This window comes from Trichoplusia ni, chromosome 10, assembly GCF_003590095.1.
Source record: "Trichoplusia ni isolate ovarian cell line Hi5 chromosome 10, tn1, whole genome shotgun sequence".
NCBI lineage: Eukaryota > Metazoa > Arthropoda > Insecta > Lepidoptera > Noctuidae > Trichoplusia > Trichoplusia ni.
In genome coordinates, this window is record NC_039487.1 from 3,452,658 (window position 1) to 3,480,264 (window position 27,607).

General features: G+C 36.3%; 2 protein-coding genes across 4 annotated transcripts in view; one reads left to right on the forward strand and one right to left on the reverse strand.

Annotated features, from left to right (window-relative positions):
- LOC113497903 (lysine-specific histone demethylase 1A-like) overlaps positions 1–27,607 on the forward strand; it is a 232,819-nt gene that overhangs the window by 85,092 nt on the left and 120,120 nt on the right. The window lies entirely within an intron of this gene.
- LOC113497902 (toll-like receptor Tollo) lies at positions 20,545–25,693 on the reverse strand. Its single transcript, XM_026877701.1, has one exon. It carries the CDS (start codon positions 24,861–24,863, stop codon positions 21,060–21,062), a length of 3,804 nt encoding a protein of 1,267 aa, XP_026733502.1. The 5' UTR covers positions 24,864–25,693; the 3' UTR covers positions 20,545–21,059.

The window sequence follows — 27,607 nt, forward strand, 5'->3', positions numbered from 1 at the left end:
TCCGGCGCATGAGAGCCTAGGAAAGGTAATAAATTGGCGCGGGCGATCGATCGCGGCGCTCGCGCACAAATCAACCGGCACGTCAAAACAATGGCGGCCACGGCTGCGGGGGCGATCGTGCAACCACCCGCCGCTTATCGTCAAAACCAACTTATTTATACCGCAGAACCTCGGGACCTACATACATTCGCGGTGGAAATCATTTAACTAATAGCCATGTGCCTGATTCCATCTTACTTTGCTTGCAATTTCTTGAATGCTAAATAGCTGATCAGATTGTCATCAATCAAGTTAGAGAGAGCTTACAAGGCATGTAATCGACTGCTGGTTAAAACGAATTCTGAACAAGAATACAATTTTCTTTGTTTTATTGCAATTTCTATTGAGTATTTCCTTCTTTAGCGATTTTTGATGTGGTTCTTTTGGGTACTTAAATTTTACAATTTTCACGCGTTTTATAAAATTCTTTCAATGTTGTTCGTATCAGGAACCTGCTCTCTGAGATTGTTATGGGAAAAAACCATGAATGAATGTTAGTGAGTTTTTGTTCACTTGTCGCTGCATTTCCGGCGGTCGGCCGGTCGCACGACGGCGCGCGCGCGTGGAGAATCGCCGTACGCGTCGGACCGTCGCGCACTTGTTCGCCTTTAGGGCCATCGACAACCCTTTGTTTCCAGAATTTCTCATATAATAAATAAGCTTTTTGTGGAAAATTTGCCTATGATAAAACATAACATACTATTGCGATGCTGAGCTTTTTAAGAAGTTACTTTAGTATCTTATTAACCTTTAAAAGGACATAAATCAATTTCAATTTTCGGTCTAAATTGTGTACCAACCCTGATCATCCTGGCAACCGACATGCATCACTGGTTATTAGTGATTGAAAAACAACCTCGAAATAACCGATCGTCATGAGACCGTACTGTAACGTGCCGGTGCCGTTGTCACGTCAATGGTCACGTCTGCTCCTACTTTTTTTGTTTCACGTTCTTCCTAGCGACAGACAGGTGTTAAAATCGTGAGTATTTTGTACTCAAACTCTTATTTTTTGGCTATATATAGAATATACGGAAAGTAAAAAACTATAAATGCTACTTAGTTGTAGATATAAGGTGATATTATTTTAGACAAAAACAAGTTTTCTAAAGAATAATAAGTGATGTTGTTACGTTTGATACATCGTATTATTTTAAAACCTATTACTGAGATTGTGCAAGTACAGTTTAGTAACTACACAACATCATCTGGCATTCTTGAAACCAGCTTAAATAAAAAAAACGTACGACATCAAGAAAAATTGCCTAGTGGTGTATTACGAAACCGTTCACGTGGAGTGCTCATCTCTGAGTGTATTCGCTCGGGAACTGAAAAAAACAGTAAGGCGAAGCAACAGGTAGACGTCCAATTAGAGGGGGCCGCACTTGAGTGGCCGACGCGTCGCGCGACACCGAGCTTTGACGGCCTCCACAAAAACAGAGCCCCGTTTCGCCTGCCGCCATTACACTAGCACTTTTTGCACCACAAACTTGTCGCGCTTCACTTTGACTTTCTCGACCTCCTTGCGACGTACACATGTAGGTACCATCCAACTACCCACTATAAAAGCCGAACAAAAATCATCAGCTACACCACGCTGATTTAGGCTTATGATAAAACAAAATTTATTGTAACTTTAATTTGCACTGATATAAAGGGGTTACACTTAAAGACATCGCCATAATTTACGACATATTCACTTGTACAGTTTATCGATTAATCTGGTGCGAATTCTTATTTACATTTTCAATTTAACTGGAAATATTATTCGGCGGCGATAAATCAGGAGACTCCTCCGGCTCTCGCGACAATTTCGGAAAGAGCTTTAATTCTTAATTATGGCCTTGGTCGCTCTGTCGTATTTATTTTGCTTTGTGAAATTATCTTTCGGGCAAGCCAGCGATAAATTTACTCACGCGATCAATAATTAAGATGTTAATATGTAAGCAACGAATTTCACAATTTTGATCTTAAACATCCGTTTGATATAAGCCGATTAAAATTACATAAAATATTACACACAAAGTGGACGTAACTTAACGTACTTGTCAATATGTTAAGATTATTGTCATGTTACTGTAGATTCCTCACCAATATAGGTAAAGATAAACAAGTATTGATTTAAGATTTCACGATGGACAAAAGTATTTGTGTACCTCTAATAAGAGTAACAATACTTAATGACATAATCCTGAACTGTATAACAAAATATTTTCCGGTTGTTGACACAGTGCCTATAAATTAAATTCCACTAACGGAATTTTAATTCACAAATTTGTCTCCCAATTTTAGGGTTTGCTCGGAACGCGAGCGGTAATGGGAAGGCATGCCACGCGGCAGTCGCACGCTGTCTTCGAATACGCTACCATAAAAATAATCAGGATTAAGTACGATTGACGACTTTGTGTAGACTAAATCGAGTTTACTCCGAAACAAAGTATATTGTGTAATTATCTAGTTCGGTTCCTGAATCTTCAAAGTCCAGTTAGGCGAGCGGACAGGCGTGTGATGCAGTTTTAATGACATAATCCAGTTACCGCTGACTCGATTAACCCACGCTACTGCCGGCATCGCTAAACACCTATCTTCACGTGCTCAGGCGCCGAACATCTATTTAGTGCCGTGTTACTTATTATCTTTCTGATCGAAACCAGCAACAGTTGTACCAAGTTTAGCTGACGTATCATCGATTTATCGCGCAGCCTGGTTATTGATAGCTTTACTTTGATTACGTGGTCTTGCATGTTACAACGAACACTGTTTATTAATTCTTACATAATCACAGCAATTAGGAATTCTTAGCCGAAGGCAATATCGATATTTTAATTGAGCATTAGTAAAAGTGTTAAGTAGGTTGATAAGTATTAAGTGTTAGAAACTGGTAGTTATGTGACGTATTTAATATCTGTGACAATGAAATACATCGTGGCCGGCGCGGCACTCTAACGCACTCTCTCTATTGAGCTACGAGTAGAAGCTCATAAGATAAGCATGCGTGACTTCACACGCCAAACGCGCACACGCAGAGAACATTCAAAGCTATAGATTTTATTACAACGTAACTTTTATTGGAAGAAATGTTTTGCTATTAGTAGCATTAACTCTTTAGCTTTTAAAGAATGATAAATGTTTACTACTGAACAAATGTTATTTCTCGAATTACAAACGTAAGTATCTTATCCCTTTATAGAAAGTATGTGGGCTGACAGATATTAAAGAATCGTCGTATATGTCACATACACGTTCTTTAATGTTTTAGTATCACTTATATTAGTACATACCTTCTTCAGTAGCCGAATAAAGAAATAGGGGCTATTAAATGTGTAAGACATATTTATACCGATAATATTTCAAGAGTTTTTATTTTATAGTAACCAGATTTACTGTCTCCGGTAGTTAATTTATTTGTATTTTTATTTTTGAATTTGCATATTATATGGGCCGAATAAACATAAATATATCTGTGTTCTAATAGGGAAGCGTTATTAGCGTGACAGGTAATCTCTATCTAACCGGATATCGCAATTCATGGCGATGAGCTTAATTAATTGGTCAAGTTTTGACACTAAAATTAAGTGTGATATCGAATAAGTAAGTAAACGTATATGATTATTACATTTTACGAATTAATGCAATCAAATTAATAAAAAAAGAATCATGAAAATCGGTTCACCCAATCGCAAATTACGAGGTAACAAACATAAAAAAAAAAAAAATACAGTCGAATTGAGAACCTCCTCCTTTTTTTGAAGTCGTTTAAAAATGTCATGCCGACATCATCCAAACTAGGATGCAGGTAAAATACATTAATTACAATTTAATAGGTAGGTAAACTTCGTCATGTGGTGATTGACCTCTTCCCACATAAAAAAAAACTTGTCATTCTTGGTCATATCTAGTAAGATATTGCATACATGCAATCCTTACCTTTTTAATATTTTGCCTTGATTGATATGCCCCGTGAACGTTTAAGTATTTCATATAGTAATTATATCATCACATGCCCAGACGTTATAGGTGACCACCAATATATAACGTGTAAAAAATAGCGTGACGGTCATGTCATCATCATCATGCTAAAGAAGAAATCGAACTTGTAGGAGAAAAGAAGATTTTGGTATTAATCAAAGTAACAGACTTTTTACATTATATGTAACATATGAGAGTGTAACTCATGTTTCGCATATTATAGTCAGTCAAGAGTTCAAGCAATAGTACAAAGCGTGCGATTAACATCGACACTATACGGTATCTTACTGTACATTACAAGGTGGATTGAAATGAGCGTGTTAACGAGGCAGAAACGAGTGAGACGAGGGCATGCATGACCCCGGGATCAAGCGCGTGCCTCGCGCCATGACTGACAAATGTAGGCGACAAATCCGGCGAATAATCTAGAGCAAGCCCGCAGCCACCTACTAGGAACCACACACAAAAACCGTTCCCGTTTGTTCGGTTTTTACCTATTTACAGTTTCATAGAAAATGACTAAACCGCAATCACAGCGCAAATACGGTTACATAACATGCTAATAGTTTTTGTTGCTAATTAGAAACGGGACTCTTTGAACGAGCAACCTTAAAGATATACCTTTGTTTACTTACGTTCTAAAGTCACTAATAAGTATTTGTAGCAAATTGTAAAGTGTTAATGGTCTATGGATTTCACGGCACACACGTAATGGTTGTGGCTGTTGCTTTGCTTCTAATACAGCCTAGCGTAATTGCTCTCTCGAACGAATCGTTTATCATATAAGAAGATTGAAATTGCTTCGAGCGAGAATTTATAGTATTCTAATTTGAGCTTTGTTACATAAATATGTTATGCTGATTTTGCGTCTACTTACGCTGATAAATTATGTCATTGGAGTCTGTATATCTTATTCATTCTGTGGATGATTAACTTAAACGCGAAGAGTGAAATAATACTGAGAAAAGTGAAATGTAACTTAATTGTTGATCGGGGGACCTTGTAATTACTAGTAGCAGGTAATTCATAAGTATTTTCAAGACTTCAGTTAGCTATTAAAGTGTTAGTAAATAATTATAAACAATTGTAAAATAATATTATCAGTAAGAGTGTAATTAAATTTAATTAGCTCTCATCTAATACGTATAATTCATTTATTTTGTTGATATTGTAGAAGGCCAGCAGAAGATTTTTTGTAATTAAGGATTCATATATTAATCAAGCATCGATTGTATAAAATTACTTAATAATGTTATTGAATGAAACGTCTATAAAAAGTTAATTTGGAGAAGCTTTTATTGGATTTGCTTGTTATTTTTATGAATAACAATATTTCAACTTTGTATTTCCAGTGTAACAGTCAAGAAGACGAATGTTAAGAATTTCTTTTCATTAAGTCCATATTAAGTACGTGGTGGTAGGGCGTTGGTGAGGTAGGGCGATGAAACCCAGCGCAGTGCACAATAAATCAACGCGGTAAGACTGTATTTCTTTCGTAATCAGCTCATATCGGTTCTCGCGGTTGTGGCCGCCTAATTATTGTCGACTTTTACGATCGACCTAACGAGTTTTCACTTGGAGCCAATCACGATTTTACGGCGCACATATTTTGAGTTTTAATTATTATAAAAAAATTTCTGGATATAGGCATAAAATCTGAAGTCTAATAATTGTTTAACTGTTCTTCAATAATTAAAAGTTAAAAGATTTAAAGGAAATCGTTTAATCATTTTATACGTTTGGAATTTTAATTTAACACATTTAATAATTCATTGATTATACATAAATAATACAATTCTTGTATTATCTCATAGCTATCAAAGATATTATCTATAATTCTTTATTTATGAATTCAACCTCAAGCTTATTTTAAACTGGTTTTGCACAAATTTAGATAAAGCACATATTACCAAAAATATTCTTTATTTAGCCAATTATATTATATATTATTGGTTTTCAAAGAGTCTATTTACATATTATTGAGATAACAGCAAGAGAATCTCATCAGATTTGTCTTTACAACGGTGAGATGATTGCCTTATTTATGATCGTATCTCTCAAGAATGTGGGTTACTCTTGTTCCACGTCGGTGACTATATGTTTTATGTTCAGGAATCTGACTGCCTTATCTCAGATATTAACATATTGATTGTGCTCACCGTATTGATGTGCGACAGACGACTCTACAAACTGGCGCGTTCGACACTGTGAACTAGTTTGTTCAGAATAGTGCTGCACCTTAATGTGTTCCATAAAAATAAGTTACAACACCGTAAATACGCCTTTACGATAGCTCGTATCCATTAGGCATAGCCTGTATATGGCAACATACCCGGTTCCTTGACTTTAAATTATTAGATCGTGAAACTCCATGCCGTGTAATATTCCCGTTTATGGCTCTAGAAAATTAATAAAGAAATTCATTAAATGTTTGTGGTTCAGTGTCAAGTAATACAAATAAAATAATATACATTTCATCGTCGCTTGGTGGCAACACTAGCGGCGCGGTGCGCTCCGGTCCCCGCATCAACTCGATCAAGTTATCTCGAAATCTAAACATAGTGTAGATGTAAGTGTTGATAAAGACCCCTATCTTCTCAGAGGCCGAGGTGTCTGGATATTAGGAGCGTAAGCAATTTGTCAAGTTCGATGTACGTTTTGTTAACGGTATTTTATAAAATACATCCAATACTTGTACACCAATTTCTGTAAGCGAGGCTTGCCTCCGGCGGCGCGCCGATCATTACATTATCAGATAAAAATAATTTTATGAAACTTAAAGAACAGTTTATGATGTGTTAGTATTTTTATATCTATACAGCTATTATTAAATGCCCACCGACCTGTTGGAATATTGATAAACGCCTGCAAGTGTTAGGTGTTATAAAAATGTAAATAAATTAGTCATGTTTTCTGAACTGATGTTGATGATATCTCACAGACAACAAACCGGGTCCCTTAAATAACACCACCTAATATATCTCAATCACTTTCGCAAACGCCATTGAATTTATAAAGAAAATACTTTTTTATTTTCGCCTCATGTTATTCATTATTCGAGCTAAAAACGATTGGCGGAACTCATTGGCACATGGCAACATTTTGACAATTTATGAAGCAATCAGTGTTTCTTTTCCCGTGTTTATTTGGAGAGAATTATTTATTTTATCTTCAGACGGTGTTGGAAATTGTTTCGGAGGTTGCTTAATATTCATTGATCTCGTCTCACGATTTGTTTACGTCGGTGCGCGTAGGCGCCGAGGTAGAGAGTGGTCAAATTAAAAGGCATCTTAAGTTGGCCTCGACTGCGGGCCGACGCCGGCCAGCCGGTTTTACTCCCCGGGGCTTCATGAGGTGTGAATATGCGGACCAATGCACTTGTAACGATTCACGCACTGTGACAATTTTAACCAAGTGATTTAGTAATTGCTGTTGTTTTCATTACTCTCGTTATGTAAGTTAAGTTGCACGTACAGATGTAATGTTTAAAATGGCGATCAATAAGTTTTTACAAAAAAACCTACCTGATTTGTATAAACGACTTTAACATCAAGTTTGTTTCTTAAATTTTAATTAAATGTATGTGCTAATCATTTTCTAATCGTATTATGTCACTGTTCTTTATTTATTAATATGTATTAGGTAACACAATACACATTGTGTTGAAGAACATATGCTATGATTACTTTAACAATTTCCGTACAAGTCGATCATTTTATATTTAGACATGCATGATTCGATAAAGCTCAATAGTAGTGGCTGTCAAATATTGTCATGGATCTGTATACGCGGCCTACCGGCGTGAAATTTATAATTTTAAACTTATCATCTCGGTTTGAAGTTACACAAGCAATTTATATTTCAAGTTTATTTATTTCTTTGGTGTGAATAACAATTTCGATTGAAGCTTTAAGTTATTATAGAAAAATGTTCAAATGTTTTCTTTCTTATCAAAATCCTTTGTGTTTGTATGAAAGCTTAATAATTCTAACGTACAAAAAATGAGGCGATGATTGTCGATCATTACATTGGTCATGAGCGGTAATACAAACGAAAATACATGCCATGGAAAGAATTTAAATTAATTGAAATTACTTAAGACAAGTAAATGCACAAAAGTATTGCTGGAAGAAGGCGAACTAATTAAAAGTTTGCTTCTGTACTAATAATTCGTTTGACTGTCAAAGTTTTGCGTCGTTAATTTTAATTAAAGAAACGCGGAGCTGAGTTTGTAACAATATTAAAGCATTGAAATTGGTGATCCGCTAAAGTTCGACATTCTGCTCGCGGATGACCGTCCATTCGTTTTAATTAACCCTTCAGTGGGTCTCATCTGCCGCGCTATTAGAAAAGTTTCAACTTTTTTGCGAAACTGCGGCGACCACACGATTATTCAATTATGACTTTGAGTTACTGCCGCTCTGGCTTTGAATCATATTTACCCACTGTTCTCAATTAGAAACCTACTTTTGGACGCAAAAAAGCTTTTTTATAATTGCTTGAACTACATTCTATCAGTGAGAAACTTTTTCTTCACCTTGCTTCTTTGTTTCCTTATTAAGATGCTTCGTAAAGCTTCTGATTTCTTTCATCCAAGTTCATTTGTATGTCCGGCTTGTATGTATCCAATTCCCAATTCTGCGCGTTCCTCCCCTCTGTCCACGTATTAATCTTGGCTGGTTTCTTCGCGTCTTTGATTAAGGCTCGCCGTGATGTATTTCTTGCGCGCTAACCTAATGGAAAGACATACGTCAAGTGTCCACGTTATTGGCTAGCGGATTGGTTTAATGGTGCCAATGTCTGGCTTACACTCAATTTCGTCACTCTCTCCGATGTGAGCGTGTCCCGTACGTTATCAATACATTGACACACATGCGAGATGCAGTAGATGGAACTGGATCGTAAGATAACTGTTAAGATAGTGATATTGGTTTTATTTAATTTTGTAATGAGATTAGAATCAATTTGTATGCTTTATCTTATAATAGAAAGCTATTTGCAGGCAAATAAGATTACAAATGTATACTTTATATTCTAACTGTATCAGATAGTAATGCAAAGGTATTTATTATTTTCATATTAAATCTATTCAAAATAGTTGCTTCGCATTTCGTACCGCTTTTTTGTTCTATTAGCTTCGGTTTTATCGACTCCGCTCAAAACCAATTAGCGACAGCTCGTTTTTTTAATAAATAATATTATAATATTAAACGAATGTGATCAATCTCTGGAAGTTATGTTTATTTTATACAAAAAATTGAAAACCTTTACCCATTTTGTTTTAAAAAATCTTATATGTATCGCTGCTTTAAGCTTATAAAATAAGATCAATATACTGTACATTGGCATCGGTAGCAAAACAGACTATCTACTCAACTTTCCCCTTACATGCTAAGATAAAGATAGTCATCGTAGCGTGATTAATAGTCGTATCGTTTTGTTAACTAGCTAACGGTCTAGAAGCCTTCGTTTTAGTCAATACATCAATGAGACGTCAGTTTTTTGGTTGCTGGCCGAGACGTAGAACCGCGGCTGGTATGTGGAACCCACTCCGCCGGAGCAAACGTAACGTGTGTCATAGTTCACCATTTTAACAACAATTTATCACGTCTCTACATCGTTTGTTAATTTTTCTTGTCGGTCCCATATTATATTACAGTAAAATGCCGTTGGGAACGTCAAATAACTTACTTAATCTGTAAAAATATTATTCTTGATGAGTAAATTAAATCCTTTAGCGACTTAATCCGTGGTTAGGTGTTGTATAGTGACATTTTTACATTGCACTAATAATTTTGATCTGACAACAGATGCAAATTGCTTTGAACGTGATAATGATCATTATAAATTAGACTTAGACTGATGCATGGTTCTGTATTTATAATATATCCACAAATTTGAAAGGTAATTTATTCAAAATTATTAAACATATGACACTCATTTTCATCTTGATACTTGATTGGTCGGCGCCTCTACGTTTCTATCGATTCTTATAAAATAATAATTAAATTTTATCAACGTTTTTAACCGGTTGGTAAAGTTTTAAGAATGTTTAGTATCATATTGTTTGTTACGTGATCCCTTCGTTATGAGAGATGGCGTGCTAGAGTCGATTATGACTATACCATAACTCTCGTTAGCGCTTTCTTTTATCTGTGTCTACTTTAAAATTAGTATTTTATTTATGTTGATATTTCGTCAGTCAAATTCTTGATTGAGTGTAATTTTTGTTTATGTTTCCTCATACACGTTTCTCTATATTTATTTTTCCGCTATTGATCTTCCTCACTTTGATTCACAAGTTTTACGTTTCTATATGCATATTTATTTCCATTTTAACTAACAGAGTTTCAAAGCAGTATCAACTGTGTATTTTCCCTCCTATCGATCAACCTTAAGTAAAAACAGTTGTTAACTAAAACCTCAATCTTTATTAGACGTGTACGAACATTGAGTTACAGAACTGAAAAAAGCTTTGATAACACAGGATGCCAATTTATTTTAAATACATCATCATGTTGTATGAGTAAGCAGTATTATTTTGATATCTGTTCATAAAATCCATATTGAGTTTTTGCCTATTTTTTTCACTCATGTTACCATCTATTTATACGTGCGACTTAAGTGATTAATGTAACGAGATAAACTCTATACAATACACAATATGCAAACCGACTGAACGCCGATCAACCGTTTTGATATCTACACTAATTTGCATTGTTAGATATCTAGATGTGCTAATGCAGCATGCCGCGTGGGCAATTATACATTCATTTATGTTAGGACAATATATTCATACCTTTTGTCTTTCTGTGACTCATTTCTATTGTGACTTATCAGTAAGCTTGTAAAGTGTTTTAATGCCATTCCAGCAGCAATATATGTGTTTGTGGTTAATTGTGTTTGTAAGCAACTGGGCCTCAATTTTAACTGAGTAAACTTGATGTAAAAAAAGTAAAGTAATGTATAGGTTATAGAAAATGTTTATTATATTTTAACCATACGCTCATATTTAAGTTAGGATAAAAATAACTTTGTTATTTGATTAAAATTAACGAAATCTCTTTTTTGTAACTTTTCTATCATACACTTACCTTAGAGTAGCAGATTTCCAAAATATTTAAAACTATCTATCTGTCTATAACGTAGGTACTAAAATCGTTTAAATAGGGAAGAAGCTAGAAGATCCATTTACCGCGCCGAGTTGAAACGAGACGTGTATTGAAAATACTCGTTTTGATTATAGTTCACGCTGCGTTGATGTTTCGGTTGCTCCGTGTGGAAAAATGGCCGGTAGCGAGTGCGGCTCTCATTATATCGAATGAATCGGCGAAGAGCATAATGGTGGGCCGCGTGCATGGCAAATTATATGCCAGCCGATGTCATTGTGATAAATAATTCAGCCGCTCGTATCCTCGACTGAATGCGTACCCAGTTCACACTGCTGTGGGATATATTCCTCTTGATTCACAATTACTTTAGTCAGTAACGATGTTTAACGGAACTTTGGTAATAATTAAGACATTATATCATGCAGTCGTCTTTGATATTTTAGACTAGCATTAAGAATTTGAATAGTATTTATTTGCAGTGTAATAATGTAACTTTATTTTGAATAAAGCAAACATCTACATATGTTGCGTTATTTTAGTTCAATACTTTATTGCTTTCTTGTGAAGTCTTGTATATTAGTCAGTTAAGTATTCCATAAATTAAGCATTAAATGCACCTATATGTTGTATGTATCGAATGCAAAGAAACAAGTTTAGTTATGCGTATGTTAGAAAAAATATATTTGAAATTAACTGAAAAGCTCTGCGAAGTAACTTAACTAACCACCCAAAAGCCCATAAATAGGTTGGCATTATGTAAAGAACATTTTAAGTTTCTGTTTGTGTTTAGCATAATGGTCCTACTTTGTTTTACTGCGTGTTGCATGGCGATAGCGCGCCAGGCTTAACCATTACCAAGCAGTGTTATTTACTTGCATAAAAGTTTAGAACCATCTTTCTTTAATTTAACCTGAAGTAATTATTGTAATAATGTGTAATTCATCAAGAAATAAACAAGAATGTTATACCTACATCCGGGTAACATAACTACTCTTGGAGAATCGGAATTGACTTGCTCAAAACATTGACTCCTAACAATATTTGTTGATAAATGGAAAGATAAGTGGGATATTTTACGCTTACGATGCTACAAATTGATACCGGCGGTACACCCGAGTATTTTATTGTTGATCTCGCCAATGTGTGCGTGTATTAAAACTTCTATCTAACACGTTTATATAGATGCAGTATCACGGCGCGCACCGATCGTAAATGTCATCTGAAAATTTATATTCATTACGATTAGATAGCAGTCCACAATGGCCAACCCATTGTTGGCCCTTTGTACCTGATCGACGTATGATATTGCATTTTTGTAGTTGACGAATGGAGAGACAGTGTTTTTAATAATTCCAGACGTCTGTACCAATAGTTAAAGTTACCTTTTATGTTTCAACGCCTGCATATTTCTATTAAAGATTTTACGACGAGTTGAGTTATGCCTCGCCCACCTGTGAGCTCCTTCGTAACAAAATTACACGAGTGTCAAATATAATCTACCGCCTAATTTATTAATAGTGTAGATGTTTTTTGTCAGGATACTCGTAGCTTCCATATTATGTGCTTTTAGTATCATCTCCGTTAAATGTTACGGCTTTTTCTTAGTAACATCCTCTAATTAAAATGATTAATTGTATGTTACTAATTTGCAATAATCAGGTAATTAAGCAAATTTAATTGATTTCAACTAACAAGTACTACGTGACCTGGGCGATAAAACTAGAATTACAAATTAGTACAATATTATTTTTATTGTTTCATTGAATCCCGAGTTTACGAGCTTTCCTTAGAAAAGCGTATATAAGTACTGCGAACCTCAGTCTGATCAAGAACCCGAATGCGCGGCCGCGTACGCGCAGCAATTTGCGACTCGGCTCAATATCGCCGATTTACGAGGATCCATTTCCAATTTTACGAGCTGACTGACGCGGCCATTTATACGAGAACCCCGAAGCTTGGCTGCAACACTCTTGCTAGAAAGTTGTTGCGCAGAGAAACGGTAGGTCATGTTACAACGGCGGCGTTCAGTCCACACGTTTAGTTCCTATTCGTTGTTACACCACTACTAAGCTGCTCTGACGTTCACTTAAATTTATACGACTACGAACAGGGCTCGAGGCCCGAGGGTTCTTCTTACGCCAACACAACTTACGCACAACTTTACACTTAAAATTAATTCCTGTCTTTCGTTTAAGAAAATTACTGCAACTATTAACAATTACATTAAGAAAATAATATCCCAGTGTGGTTGGATTCGCTACGCAAACTGTGTGTGTTTTAGCGTTGTGCAGTGTTTGTGGAACCGGTATTTAGAGCTTTATGTGGAACCACACGTGGGGGTACATTTCATGCCGCACTTAGTCTAACACATGCAATGCGCTTTCGCGGAAAGCTAGCTGCGTTGTGGTTTTGCGATGAATAATCGCATACAAAACCGTCTCACAATGGCCAATGCGAGTGTTTAAATGCCCTATTAAATCTTACGGCCTGCGTAGGATTCTGTGGGATTCAATTACGCTTTGTGCGCGATGAAAGGCGCCGGAGTTGTACGTGTAAAGTGAGCCGCGAGCCGCGGGAACACATCCCGACACCTCGGCCTCAATGAGCCCTGTCACAAAAGGTGCAAACGAAATAAGAACACGGCACACAACACGTATCGCGCCGGGGGCAGATTGAATAAATGCTAAATTAAATAAGAGCAAATAAAACCGTCCATTAATGAGTAAAAGCGTCTCGGATAATTCGAGTGGCGTGACATTCACGACAAAAGGTTGGCTCGGTCGCCACCGCCGCGTCTCACCCGCTCCCCCGGGTGAAACGCTGACGACATAGATTTGAGCCGGATTATTTGATTGTGTAAGAAATGAGTTTGCTCTCTAATGTATTGTTGGGGATTTAGGCAAGTCGTGGCAACATGTGGAGATCCATAAAGAGCTTATCATTTTATTTGTATGTGATTGTTGGTCTATTGTAATTTTATTAAATCACTGGTACGTAGCACATGTCATGGTATTTACAACAGACAAGTCGAATCGATCGTTCAGTAATTTCCATACATATATAATAATAAGTACCTAGTTTACAGACATTAATATCTACATAATTCGTGTTATTAAACAATTTTAACATTTTATTGTTCAAATAAATTAATGTCACACAGAGAATTAAAAAAGTGAGTTTTTTTCTTCGCCACGCTATGTGTTGACATAATGGTGTCATAAATAAATAAAAATATTAACATAATCTTATCACATAATTACAGGCAGAGTGTACGGTATGGGCGTATTAAAATTATTATCGACACTTGCTCCCCGAACATTTCTAGCAACATAAACAGAACGTTTTCTATTCGAGAACCAATTATCATTTACATATCATAGACGAGGCACCGACACTCGCGGCACGCAGCCGGGGTCAATACATTTACACAACCGCCATTTTATAATGATACCTCTCTCTTCGCCTAGTCCATCGACGTGTGGAACATCTTTAAAAATTAGAGGTCTGGTTTCGTTGGTCGTGGCTAGTCAGATTGGTATATAGATGCATATGTGTGGTATGTGAGTACCAAAACAAGACGGCTAACCAAATCGCTTTTGTTAAGATTTTATCTCACCGTTAAATACTTCTAACCATTATACTATATCGAGCGACTCGTTTAAACCTGCGGCAACCAATTATGCTTGTTACCATTGGGGATACCTTTGATTTGGGGAGGTGTACAAGTATCCGGGGTCTTTGGGTTTGTTGTTTTATCAGAAATCGATTTTAACTTTTTAGTTGATCAAGTTTTAGATCTTTCCGAAATGTGAAACAAAAATAAAATTACCTTTTTTCGACACGCATGCGATCTTGAAATCAACTTAAAACGGTTTGTTAAGTGTTACTTATTTAATGTAATCGTAAACTCTTAATGTAATTAAACTGGAAAGCTTTTCAGTACTTTCCGTACTATAACAGTAACAGGTGTATTAAGCTTGATAGTTCGTTGATAGCCGCTTTATACACTTAGCGGCTCGAGTGGGTATCAATAAGTAATTAAAGTAACCACTCGGACCACTTACGAGCAAACAAAGCGATGCTATTGGTCGTTTTACGCTTCGTCCACTACATTTGTTTAGGCGAGAAATGTTCGGGCCATTATAACTAGGCGTGACGAATTCATGTATCAAATGGTTCGTGTTTCAATTGAATGAGTTTTTATTACGAATTAAAAATAGTTATTTGCTTTTTATGTGACATTCGAGCGATAAGTTCTTGATGTGTTACTTATGGTTATATTATTATCATAGTTTAACAGTTAGAAATTGATTCCTGTTTTTTGTTTTGGTTCTGATTCTTAAAAATTAAACAAATACTTTAATTATGAAATCATTTAGTGATATTTTTGTTTTTAATCCGGCTGCAAAATATATTAATTTTTATAGTGTTTTACTTTTTTATATTCGTATCTAATCAACTACGTAGACTGTCGCTAAGTGCAAGTTACTTGATGTATTTTGTTATTCTGAGCAGCGTTCCAATTGCAACACAACACGTGATAGGTCCGCCGTAATATTCATAATTGTAACAGCTTTTATGACGAAAAGAGGTTAATTCAAATTACATTCGTCTCACGACGTGACTAGATTATGATCCGTTAATTTTGAGATACGCAGTTAAAACAAATAGCTTCGTTGAAATAATAACTGCCTGTGAACATAATTGAAATAAGAATTTGATAATCAAATTAATCTCATGAAGGCAACTTAATTAACGTTGTTGCTTATAACAGCATATAATTTGCGTCAAAATTGTTTCGCGTCCGATGAAGATCGTTAGCTGAGTCACTACGGAACCCGCACGTGATATTGTTTGGTTTCGTAATAGCAGTACAAAATAACAGGTTGCGTCTCATAACGTTAACGAGAGAGATTAACACTCGTATTTATAGTGAGGCTTAAGCGCTCGGTCAATACCGCCGGTCGTCGGTCGCCGGAGCTGATTCGCGAACATCTTAAGTGCACCGTTATTTTTTAATAGTGTAGCCTTTTAACGATCACGAAAAAAATACATGTTTCTCTGATACTAAATTTTGATACACCTTTGTGATGGGTTGGTGTGATTAAAATTATATTGTTGTTTAAAATTTATTTATGTGTTAAGTTTTTGTTGAGGTACAGTCTTGTTGCTTTTTTATCTTATTAGTGTAATTGCTAACACTAAGTATAGATTTAGATAGTTATTCGATCTACTTAAGGTAATACTTACGGAGAGGTTATATTTTCTTTTTTTTTTTTGTAAAAACGATATTACTTTCTAATAATCTAAATCAAAATGGAAATTCTTAATTGACATATAAGTTATTTTGAATGAAATATTCGCATCACATTAAATTGAGTGCAAGCAACAACTATGGATAGGAACAAGGCGGGCGCGGCATCTCGTTGAACTCTTTCGTATGACGGGCGCGGGCGGGCTCAATGCCCGGTTTTTTCCTTCTCGCGCCTCTAATGAGATTTAAGTCCAAACATCGAGAACGGTTATGGCGGAACATTACACGCTCTAGGATATTAAAATGAGACAAATTTATTGCCGCTCTCCGATTATACTTTCGATAAACGCACAGACCGGTGATTATGATATCTCGTGGTTTAATCGTACGATCGATACGGAGTCGCGTTCCGTTCTACACTAAACCAGTACTAATAAAAAAGAAACTAGTTACGGGCGGGTCGTATCCGACAGTTTACGTTGGAAAATCAACAAGGTGCTATAGTGGGACTATAAGTCGGAACCGCGGTGCGTTATCGACTCAATCGGGCTCGAACAATGCATCGAATGTTTCAATATAGCTCCGACAGCATTTTTAACGTTTCATCGGTGCTGTAACAATCGTAAAATAAATTCTCTACGCCTTCTCAGAGCTCTGATTAATGTTGTACACAGCGCGGCGTCGCATTTTTATTTTTTTTTCACCTGTGTGTTATTCTCTAGCTTAATTTATGGAGACTGGTGACTGAGAACGCAACTTGTTTCTTGATGCTATTTAACATTGTTTCTCTGTCTAGATCACGTAAGCTGACACTTGTGACGGATACTCAAAAAAATGTAGTGTGTAATTATGTATTTTGACATGTTAACTATCGTGACACTGCGAATTCCTAAATTGTAGTCTCGGAATACGGCTGACAAGTAAATTAAAGTGTTGTTACACGTTTTGACTTTAGTTATGTTAAGTTTAACACTGTTTGTTGTGTTATGGGATGTTATTAGAGTGTTGTGGAGTTGTTGGTCTTTGTTGACCGCAGTATGCGTTTGGCCGGGGTCTGCGGCCGCGGGGAGCGTTACCCTCGAGATTGTCCGACACGACTATAACCAACTGTCTGGATCTATGACGTCATAAGAATGTCTTATTTATTAATGTGATAATTAATGCAAGGATTACATGGCTGAGCTTAATTCCAGTAGGCATTCTCTACCTGTCGACCTTAGTGTAATTAATTACCATGAAATACTTGAATCTGGGTGGATGATTATCGGAATAACAAATTTTGTTCGATTGGTCCGCTAATGAATGGTTTAAAACAGAGACTACGGAATAACGAAATTTTGAAATTTCTTTCCTACAAAAGACTTAACAGGAACATAAAAATGTCTTGGAATCACCAATCCATATGTTTTCTAAACCTAATTACAATATATTCCCATAAATACATGCTCTTGCTTCTATGTAAATGCTTCTCGCTATCCTTTTAGCGTTTTTCTAACAAGAAACTAATACGCACTAAAATACCTTACATTCTATAAACCGGTAAGAATTTATAATCGATTAATTTCGATTAATTGGATGATTGACTATGCTTCTTGTATGCGTCACTTTTTCACCGTTCTTGCGATTTATATTAAACAAAGAGTAAAATGCTTATCCAATTTGCAAAATGATAAATTTCACGTACCTCACCATAAAAATAGACCTAAAATAAATTATACCTGGTTGAAATGATTTTCCTTTTGTTTAGAACAGATTTTTGCAGTAAATTTGATCAAAAGACTTTTTACTGTGGGCTAAAATAATTATTCATCCATGTGTGTATGTTATACATGTAAAGGAAACGTAGTGATGATTACGTAATTATTAAGTTGAAAAAAATGCATAAAAAGAAACTATAATATCTGTTATTTGTATTTATTATCAATCCGAAAAAAACTTTTTATTTAACCTTATAAGACGAAAGTCAGGCCTTCCGTTGTAAAGTACTGTTCAGTCCAATTAGAAATTACTGTATCTTAAATTCCATTTACTGTAATAGTACAATCACGGCTGTGAGTGCAGTTTTATTGTTGTTAACAACAAATATCCTATAAAGATACAGTGGTATAAGAAATACCTAACATTAATTACAAAAGTTAATGAAAAGTCATCGCTGCAGAATAGTTTTTTTAGTAACATTATAAGTAATGACCATCGTATTCAATTCAGAAGGTTGTAAAATCCTTATAGCTAAAAAATAAGAATGCAAGCGCCATTTATAAGAAATAGGTAACAAAGAATAACCAAAATTAAGTAACAGTATAAAAGTCTTATGATTTTTCTTGAAGGATCCACAAGAATCTGAAACTATTTTCTCATGATTGTAAAACGCTTGTATCTAATCTAGGTACAAATGCAAGCGCTATCCTTTTCTCCGTAGTTCTTAACGTCTAGTTGTTTCGTTCACTCATACTTAGGTGTGAGGCAGGCTCGTTACCACAGATTGAAGGGCCGCGGTCGTCGCCCGGGCACAGATCCTATAGCAAAAAACTCCGCATGCTCACGCCTACCCAGTTACGTATAACTACGAGTCCTTCGCATTTCTATGGAATGTTGTACAAGTATACGTCACAAGAATCTGTAACGATAACGGCAACTATTTGGAAGTTTAAATATCGAATGCCTTTTTATTGTGCTCTATTATGTATAGAGTTAAAAATATTTGAATTCAAACGCCTATATCAACAGTTTTTTTTGTTTTGCTTGTTATTATAGAATTGATTGGAAATTTTGAATAAATTATTTTGTAGAAAAGAAAATTAATTATTTTTTAATAAATTTTACATTAAAATGGGTGTTAAAATGTCTTTTTAACATATTTAACACAGATGATCCATGTTAAAGGTATAAAAATAATTAAAAACGAAACCAAATACGTAAATTAATTAATTAATTTGCTCTATTAGTTAATGTTATTTAGTTCTTAATGCCTTTTAAGCGTGAACCAGTTGTTAAATCAATAAATAATACTCCTCCTACCTTGTTTGTCATTTTAGAAGTGTTAACACACGAATATGTGTCGCATTAACCTTTATTTATTTTGTGCTATATGATAATATTGTCATAATCGGACAATAGAACTAATTTATGAGTAAAACATGCCTATTTGAAAAAGCAATATAAGGTTTCAGTTACGGAACAGAATGGCCTCATGCGTAGGCATCAATTGATTCTGCTGATTCTTCTGTAATTCCTGCGTCACAAATCATGTAAGTATTAAGTTGGTGGTAAATGACACCTTTGTATAGTTGATAGAATACAAAACAATATGTAATACCTACTTTATCATAACAAAAAATGCTTTTACGTGTAGGCTTTTACTGTGGCACTAGCAATGAACAGAAAAGTGTCTTTTGAACTTTAAAAAATGTTGATTATGGAATAAGTACTCGATATGTGTATAAAAACAAAAGTAATTACTGGTATTATCAAATATGGAGATCAAAACCCAGTACATATGTTATTTTAACTTCTTATTTTATCATATACATGATTAAACTTCTTTATACGGTTGCACTGGACATACTAATTAAAATAAATTAATCCGGATTTCGAAAAGGAATTGTGTCCATTTATATGCAAATCGCTTGTATGAAATAAGCTGCTCGAGGTGCAAATGCAATAAGGTGAAACAATTAGTTGTTCTCATTAACAGCACCACATTAATATGGCTTTCAAGTTATTTTAAACCATCATTAGCCTTCGTTGTTATTACTTTAATATCGAATTCCACACGTATTTAAGTGTGGCTTATTTGAATTCAATAATTAGTTAGCACAGTAAGTTTTCCAAAAGTAACATGTTCAATTTTATGTTTATTTACCGGCCGATTTTACGAACGCCTGAGACTTTAAACTGAAGAATATATTTAACGTTTTGACCACTTTGGTAAGTATAGGAAATAAAATAAAACCCTGTTTATTTCTCAGAATTCAACAGACATTGAAAAATCAGCCCTGAAATATATTCCTTCCTGCCTAAGTGTGACACTACCAAGCAACTGCCTTGTGTAATTTGTGTGTCAAATATAATGATTTTGCGAATGTGTTGGGTAAGATTTTCTATACTAGCATAAAAACAAACTTGGTATAATTGAATTGCATTTTATTTTTCATCTATGTCTTTTCCAAATTTTCGATTAGATGTTTTCCACAATAAATATTCTTTTAGTTCAGACTACAATACAAAATATACATTAATGTGATATAAAATGAACGCTAACTATATCTAAATTTATCACAGATTGCGGCAGTATTGCCATTTTAATTAATAGTAGTCGGCAAGTCTTGCCCAACAAACACAGCCTGAATAGGCCTAACTCATACACTAGTTATTTATACATCATTTAGTTAAGCTCAGATCACATAATATGACAGACATTGTAATTACAACAAAGGTATTACAATATTTTGTAAACTGACATTCCTAAGAGATTATTTTGTCAAATAAGCTTAATATTAAACATATACAATATAAGGCATATTTACACGACTATAACTACAAATATTATTATGTACAGTTCATATACGCTAACCGACTAGCCAACACAATTATGAAACATAATGGTCACTTCATTTTTAATGTCCTAAAATCACTCACTTTTTTATTGAAATCACTTCGTAACAGTTAAACAGTCTATTTGCACTTTACACATGGACGGACATGGTGCGGGGCGATGCACGAGGCGGCATCTGGTGCGAGGGGTGCGGTGGGAGCACAGGGTGCGCCCCGTGCACCGGCGGCTGCGGCAGCATGCCCAGGTGGTTCCTGCCGTGGTGGTGTCGGTGCATGGGCAAGCCGCCGCTCACCACGGGGCTCGGAACACCGCGACATCGCTGATTATTGCGCACGTCAGGCAACGCAAACTTCAACTTTTCCCAAAATAGCCTATCATCCGCACGCAAACACTTATTCGTTTTTAAATACAGTCTTATGTCAGGATCGAGATCCTTTTGAGGCACTTGTCCTAGTAACACTACAATCAGTCTTTTTCGCCGGTCCCTCAACACTTGGTGCAAAGCCGATTTTAACTCATATCGCACCCACTCACATCTTAGAAAGTTTTCACTGAGCACCATGATTGTGCGACGTGAAGATTCCACAGCCTGTCTTATCTTCTCTGTCACGTGGTCACGGTAATGCAGACAGAGTTTATAAGATGGATCACCGCGCTCCAACATCGGTGCCAGTTCTTCAGTAACCCAAACTTCATCCTTGGAACTATAGCATAAAAACGCATCATACATTTTCTCTGAGTCTTCTCTATCACTGGCTCTATAAAACAGTCGCACACCAAACTTTGAATGGAACCACACTCGCATTTCTTGTCTGAATATAAAAATAAGCATGCTCACTAAGGATACAATTAAAAAACATCCCAGTGTGGCTACTAACAGTGGTATGTAGTCTTGAACTTCTTCACTTGTGATTATTGTGCGAGTTGCAGTCAAATTGCCATTAATGCTGTTGTTAATGCTGGGCAATCCAGTGCACAGAGTTCCGTTTTCACTTGCAATTTTGAATCCACTTTCCGGGTCAGTAAATATGCTTTCGTTATAAACCATCAATTCAGTCGTATTTCCCTTCGCATAAATGCATTTGATGTCTGACAGATCCGTTATTGAACTCACTCTCTTTGTCCACTCGCGAAACATTTCAGTGTATTCGCAATCACATGACCACGGATTAAATGAAAGTGTAATTTCCGTTATCGCAGGATTAATTTGCCACACTGTCAGCGTAACAAGTCTATTATGATGCAGGCGTAATATTTTCAGGCGCGCCATGTGATTGAACATTTCTTTCCCGATGTGTTTAATCCTGTTATTGTTTATATGCAGTTCTCGTAAATTATCCAATCCATCAAATTCTTGGCCTTCAATAGTTGAGATGCTGTTGTAATCCAAGTGTAAGATTTCCAATTCTTTCAAACCATTAAATGTTCTATTGTGAATTGTCTCAATGCTAGATGCATTTAGGAACAAAATCTTCAATTTTTTTCGCCCAATAAAGGCATGACTTGGTAATACTTTGATGTCATTGCCGTCAAGGTACAGTTGGGTGGCTTCCATAGGTATTTTCTCAGGCAGAGTATTAACGTAACCGGAGTTTGCGCAGTCAACGACATTAGCTGACCACGATGGATCGTGATAACAAGTACAGTTGTTGGGACATGTCATTTCACAGTCACACGCATCAAAATCACAGCAATGACACAAAGCGTGGCAGTGAGACTCGTATTTACATAAAAACTGATGTGGCGCAGCTTCAATGAGGGCGACATGGGCATTTCCACGACTATATAATAGTTTGCAGTTTATGCTGTCCAAATCCATCAATTTTGGCTGTGTTCTAGCTCGGTTTCCACTGTTGATTTTCTGCAACCAGTCCATTGTGCAATCACATTCAAGCGGGTTACCGCCTATAAAGAATTCGGGCACCGTTTTATCTTGCGGCACAGCAGATATTCTTAAAGAATTTGGATCTAAACTTGTTATTTTGTTGCCATATAAGTCAACTCGAGTTAAATTCGGTTTCTTAAAGAATGTGTACGACTGTACTTTCGAAATAAGGTTGTCGTTCAAGTATAACATTTCCACCGAGTTAGGTATTGCACTGCCAGTTATTTCAGTTAACTTATTAGAACTGGCGTCGAAAGTACTGAGCGATAGCTGCGATTCAATCTCAAAGTAATTTCCAAGTTCAGCAATCCTGTTAGCGTGAATATCCAGCCACTGCAATCCAGTTGGAATCATTGCATAGTCGAACCATTCCAATCGGTTATCAGAAATGTTCAACCATACTAAATTTGGTAGTTTCGCAAAAAGTCCACCGATATCTGTTAAGTAATTTCCATCCAATCTTATTGCTTGCAAATTCACGTTTGCGTCGAAGGAACCGGCTTCAATTTTGTGAATTTTATTTCTTGATAAATTTAAAATCTTTAATGAAGTCATCTTATCAAAAACACCTTTGCTGATATTGCCAATGTTATTTTCTGTTAATCTCAGACCATACATTTGCTCCATGGTCATAAAAGATGCGTTTTCTATGCTGACTATCAGGTTTTCTCCCAAATCAAGGGTTTTGAGCTGAGGGATCTCTTTTAAGGCCATAGGTACTTCGTCGAGCCGGTTTCCGTTGATATGCAAGTCTTGTAATGAAGAACAATTCCTCAATGCATGTGGATGTATCTTAGAAATGCGATTACTGTCAATAGACAAAACCGATAGAACTTGTAGTCCCATAAATGCATAGCTTTCAATAGTTGTCAGTCTGTTATTTGATAAAGTTAATGTGTGTAAATTGCTAAGTGAACTGAATACATTTTCAGGAATGTGCTCTATGAAATTGTCTTGCATTTTCAATATTTGTAAATTGTGTAGGTCTCTTAATAGGGCGATTTCCATTTTTGACACTCGGTTGTGAGAGAAATCCAAATAAACTAGTCTTTTCAGACCAGAAAATGTTGAAGTGTTGATCCAGTCAGAAGTTAATTCGTTGAATGACAGATCTAATACTAAAAGCTGAGTCAAATCACTGAACAGTCCCGGGGCGAGAACTGTAATTGTGTTGTTGTTTAGATATATCTCCTTGAGTTCTTTTGTGTCGCTGAATAGTTCTGGCGGCAAGCTTGTTAGCTGATTGTCAGAAAATCTAACTGTAGTTAAGGATATTAGTCCTTCAAGCGCTCTATCTGCAATCGAGTTTAAGCCATTGCCCTGGAAGTATAGTTTTTGCAGTCTTCTTAATCCTGACAAAAGATTTGGCGGTAATGTGTCTATGACATTTCGTGAGAGGTCTAGAACTAACAGATTGTCTCCGCATTTCTCCGTCGGATGACGATGTGCTGATGAGAATTGAAAATGGCTTATATCTCTCATCCTATTACCAGTCATATTTAGGTATTCCAAGTTTCTTAATGTGCAAAGCGCTCCTTCTGGAAACACTAACATGTTGTTTTCACTGAGATCCAAGCGTTCTAAGTTTTGTACGTCACGCGAAAAAGCGCTTGGAGTTATTTCAAGTGACATAGTGGACCAATCCGTGTTGTGTGTCCTTATAGTTAGATTCCTTAATTCGCGGAGACCAGTAAATGCACTGTCGGAAAGATTTCCAATTTTGCAATACTCAATAGTAAGCTCGCGCAGCTCAATCAATTGGCGGAAGCTACCCGGAGCTAGTGAGCTTTGGAAGAACAAGGCGTCGCTGCATTCAAGACGCAACCTCACAGTCGGATGTGGTTGAATTGCACTGAAGTTTGTGTTTTCCAATTCGCTATTTATAGTCCTTAGTCTACACTGTAAAGCTACTCCCGAGCCATCATAATCCGTCATCCACCCGCATTCATCGGGTGCTTGGTACCGCGTACCAGCCGATAACGATGCACCCCGAACCGTTAAAGTAGTGCTTAGCACCAACAAGGCGCACGTAAACCGTGTGGGGAACATTGCTTTGTTTTCACTATTATCACTTTATATTACATAGTTTTATTTATCATCGTTTCGCACTGAATTTCCACTTAAACATCGCATTATCGAAGCACTAGTTCATTTTATTTCGCTTTGCAGTCGAGTACTTCACTAGTCGAACCGGCCACTTAACTCGTTTCTCGCGAGAACACTAATTGGACGGGATCGTGTGCCCGCAACCTACTGAGTCTTAGAGCACGTGACGCGACCGACCACGCAGAGGTCTGGGGTGGAACTGAGTCGCAGTCGAACCTGCGCTGCGCTCGCGCACAAGGCCGCGCCGGTTCACGCGTTCCAACAGGTAAATTCACGCCTAGACCCAAAACGAATTAAGCGCCTTCAAGATTGTTTCGCGTTCGGTTCTATCGGTTTTGCCGCGACGCTTGTCAGAAAAATACACTGAACGCACACATTCACATGAAGCACACAACACCATAGAACGAAACCGCTTTTTGTGGTGTTAGAGCAAGCTTGAATACGGTGTGTGTGAGCAAGACAGAGGGATGGTAGCGGGGTAAGGCGCGCATAGGTTGGTGGGGGCTTGAGGCAGCTGGCCAGGTAGTGCGCGGGCGCACTGCTACAGTCGCTGCTTGTTAACACTCCGGTTGATAGAATTGTATTGCAGACATTTGATGACTGTTGACATTTTGTTTACTCACTATCGCTAATGAAATTAATGGTAGGTATTTGACGTCTCACTTTAATTAGAGAATACGTTTTACAGTTTCTTGCCTTGCCTTTCATGCCATCAAGACATGATCATTTCAATTTTTCAGTGACAAATTAGTAAATTATTTATAAAAAAGTAAACAAATTTATATTTGTTCACAAATCTCGACTAAGCTTTATTTTAAAAATTAACACTTACATAATATAATAATCTAACTAGTGGCCTGCCCGCAATTTTGGCCTGATACTTTAGATACTGTAAGACATTTAATTTAATTGGTTTGAAAACTTCCTATCGAAATGTTTTTTATTGTTTTTTAGGTTATTTCAAAATTTGCAAATCAATTCTGTGTACGTTTAGGCTACCGTATAATTATCTTAAAAGTTATAAAATAATAGGAAATGCCACTATTTAAATATTTTATAAATGTTTCCTGCGTCAAGCACGCGAGAATTTGGATTCTTTTGCATATTCGTTGTTAAAACAAAATTGCTTGTTCCCGGTATTCCGAACTTAATCGCCCTTTATTTCAGTTAAACGATTTTCATATAATTCCCACCGTTGAGCTCCCAAACCTCTCATCAAATTAAACATCTGCACATTATGCATTTTGCGTAGCCGTCAATTTGATTTAGCAAATTGTGTGTTGGGACTGATATTAGATCACTTTCATGATTTACACCAATCACCTAAATGTTTTATGCCTTTGTATTATTATGAACGGTTGTATTTTTTTTCTGAATTCGTATATCTTTGCTATTAGACTACAATGAGGTACTTCTCGAAATTGTTTAGGTATGGTCCTCTACAAGGAGGCGCGACGCATCTGTTTCTATTGTGTCTGCTTTGATGTTAATTGTTGGACTCGTTCACACCTGCTGTTGTGCAAAAAAATAACGAACGTGCCCTGAATTTTGTTCATTGACTGCCTCATAAATAACTTGTACAACAATACCAAATCATTTGAATATCAATTTACGTCAAAATAACATGAAAAGACCTAATTCTTAGATTCATATTTTATTGTAATTTTATCAAAATGCCTACTCATGTAACAAAGTAGGAGTTTCTGAATATTTTATTCTGAAGTAATGATTATATACTCGTAGTCTAGTTCACGATAAATATTCTTCTTAATCTTGTATAATAAATGGTCATGATCATAATTTTATTTGGTGTCGGGATGATAGGAGGACGCGGCGCGTCCGTCGCGCGGCACTATTTATGCGAGGTGTTGTGGCCTCGATCCCGAGGCGCCTGCTATATCTCAATTGCAATAAATTATCTCCTTTGACACGCGAGAAGCGGAAAATTTGCAATCGCACCAGTCGGGACCATAGAATTCGCGTCTCACCTCCTTTATGTAAACAGCGTAAATAGCTTTGTAATAGGAATCGCGTCCGTCCCACTATGACACCGCCTCAATATTTCACACCGAGTCCCACGGGTAGTTTGTCCAGATCGCGCCTAGAGACACTTACTACAAAAGGCCAGCGGGAGATCTCTCCTTCGACTTTTTGTCATAAGTGGCGAGGCGTTCCTTGTCCGTTTAAAAAAAAAACAGATTGGCGGTAAATTGTTGCTCATTGTGGCGCTATTTGATATATATTTGGAGGGTCATCATCTGCCGTTACAACAATATGTTTCTGTATTCAATTTACCGTGCTTCACGTCGACATGCAACAGTCCGCGGCAGGGTGTTGGATTGTTCGCGTGCTTTTAATGTAGGTCAGTAGCTCACTGATTCATCTGAAATATTTAATTTTTATTTAAAATTCTATGATTATACGTATTATAATCCTCAATATGCTACGTTTGTATTATGTTGATTTATATTACTCAGTAGTCAGAGCTATTTTCGACCAGGAAATATGCTGAAACGATTGAAGCTCGTTTAAAATTATGCTTTAACACGACCAGAATATAATAATTGAATTACTACGGCAAGAGCGACTGGTATAAGATACTTTTAGTTCAGCATTTATATTTTGAATGGACTGCGACCATCAGTCACTCTGTAAAACGTAGAGTTGCGAGTAGTAGTTTTTGTTCG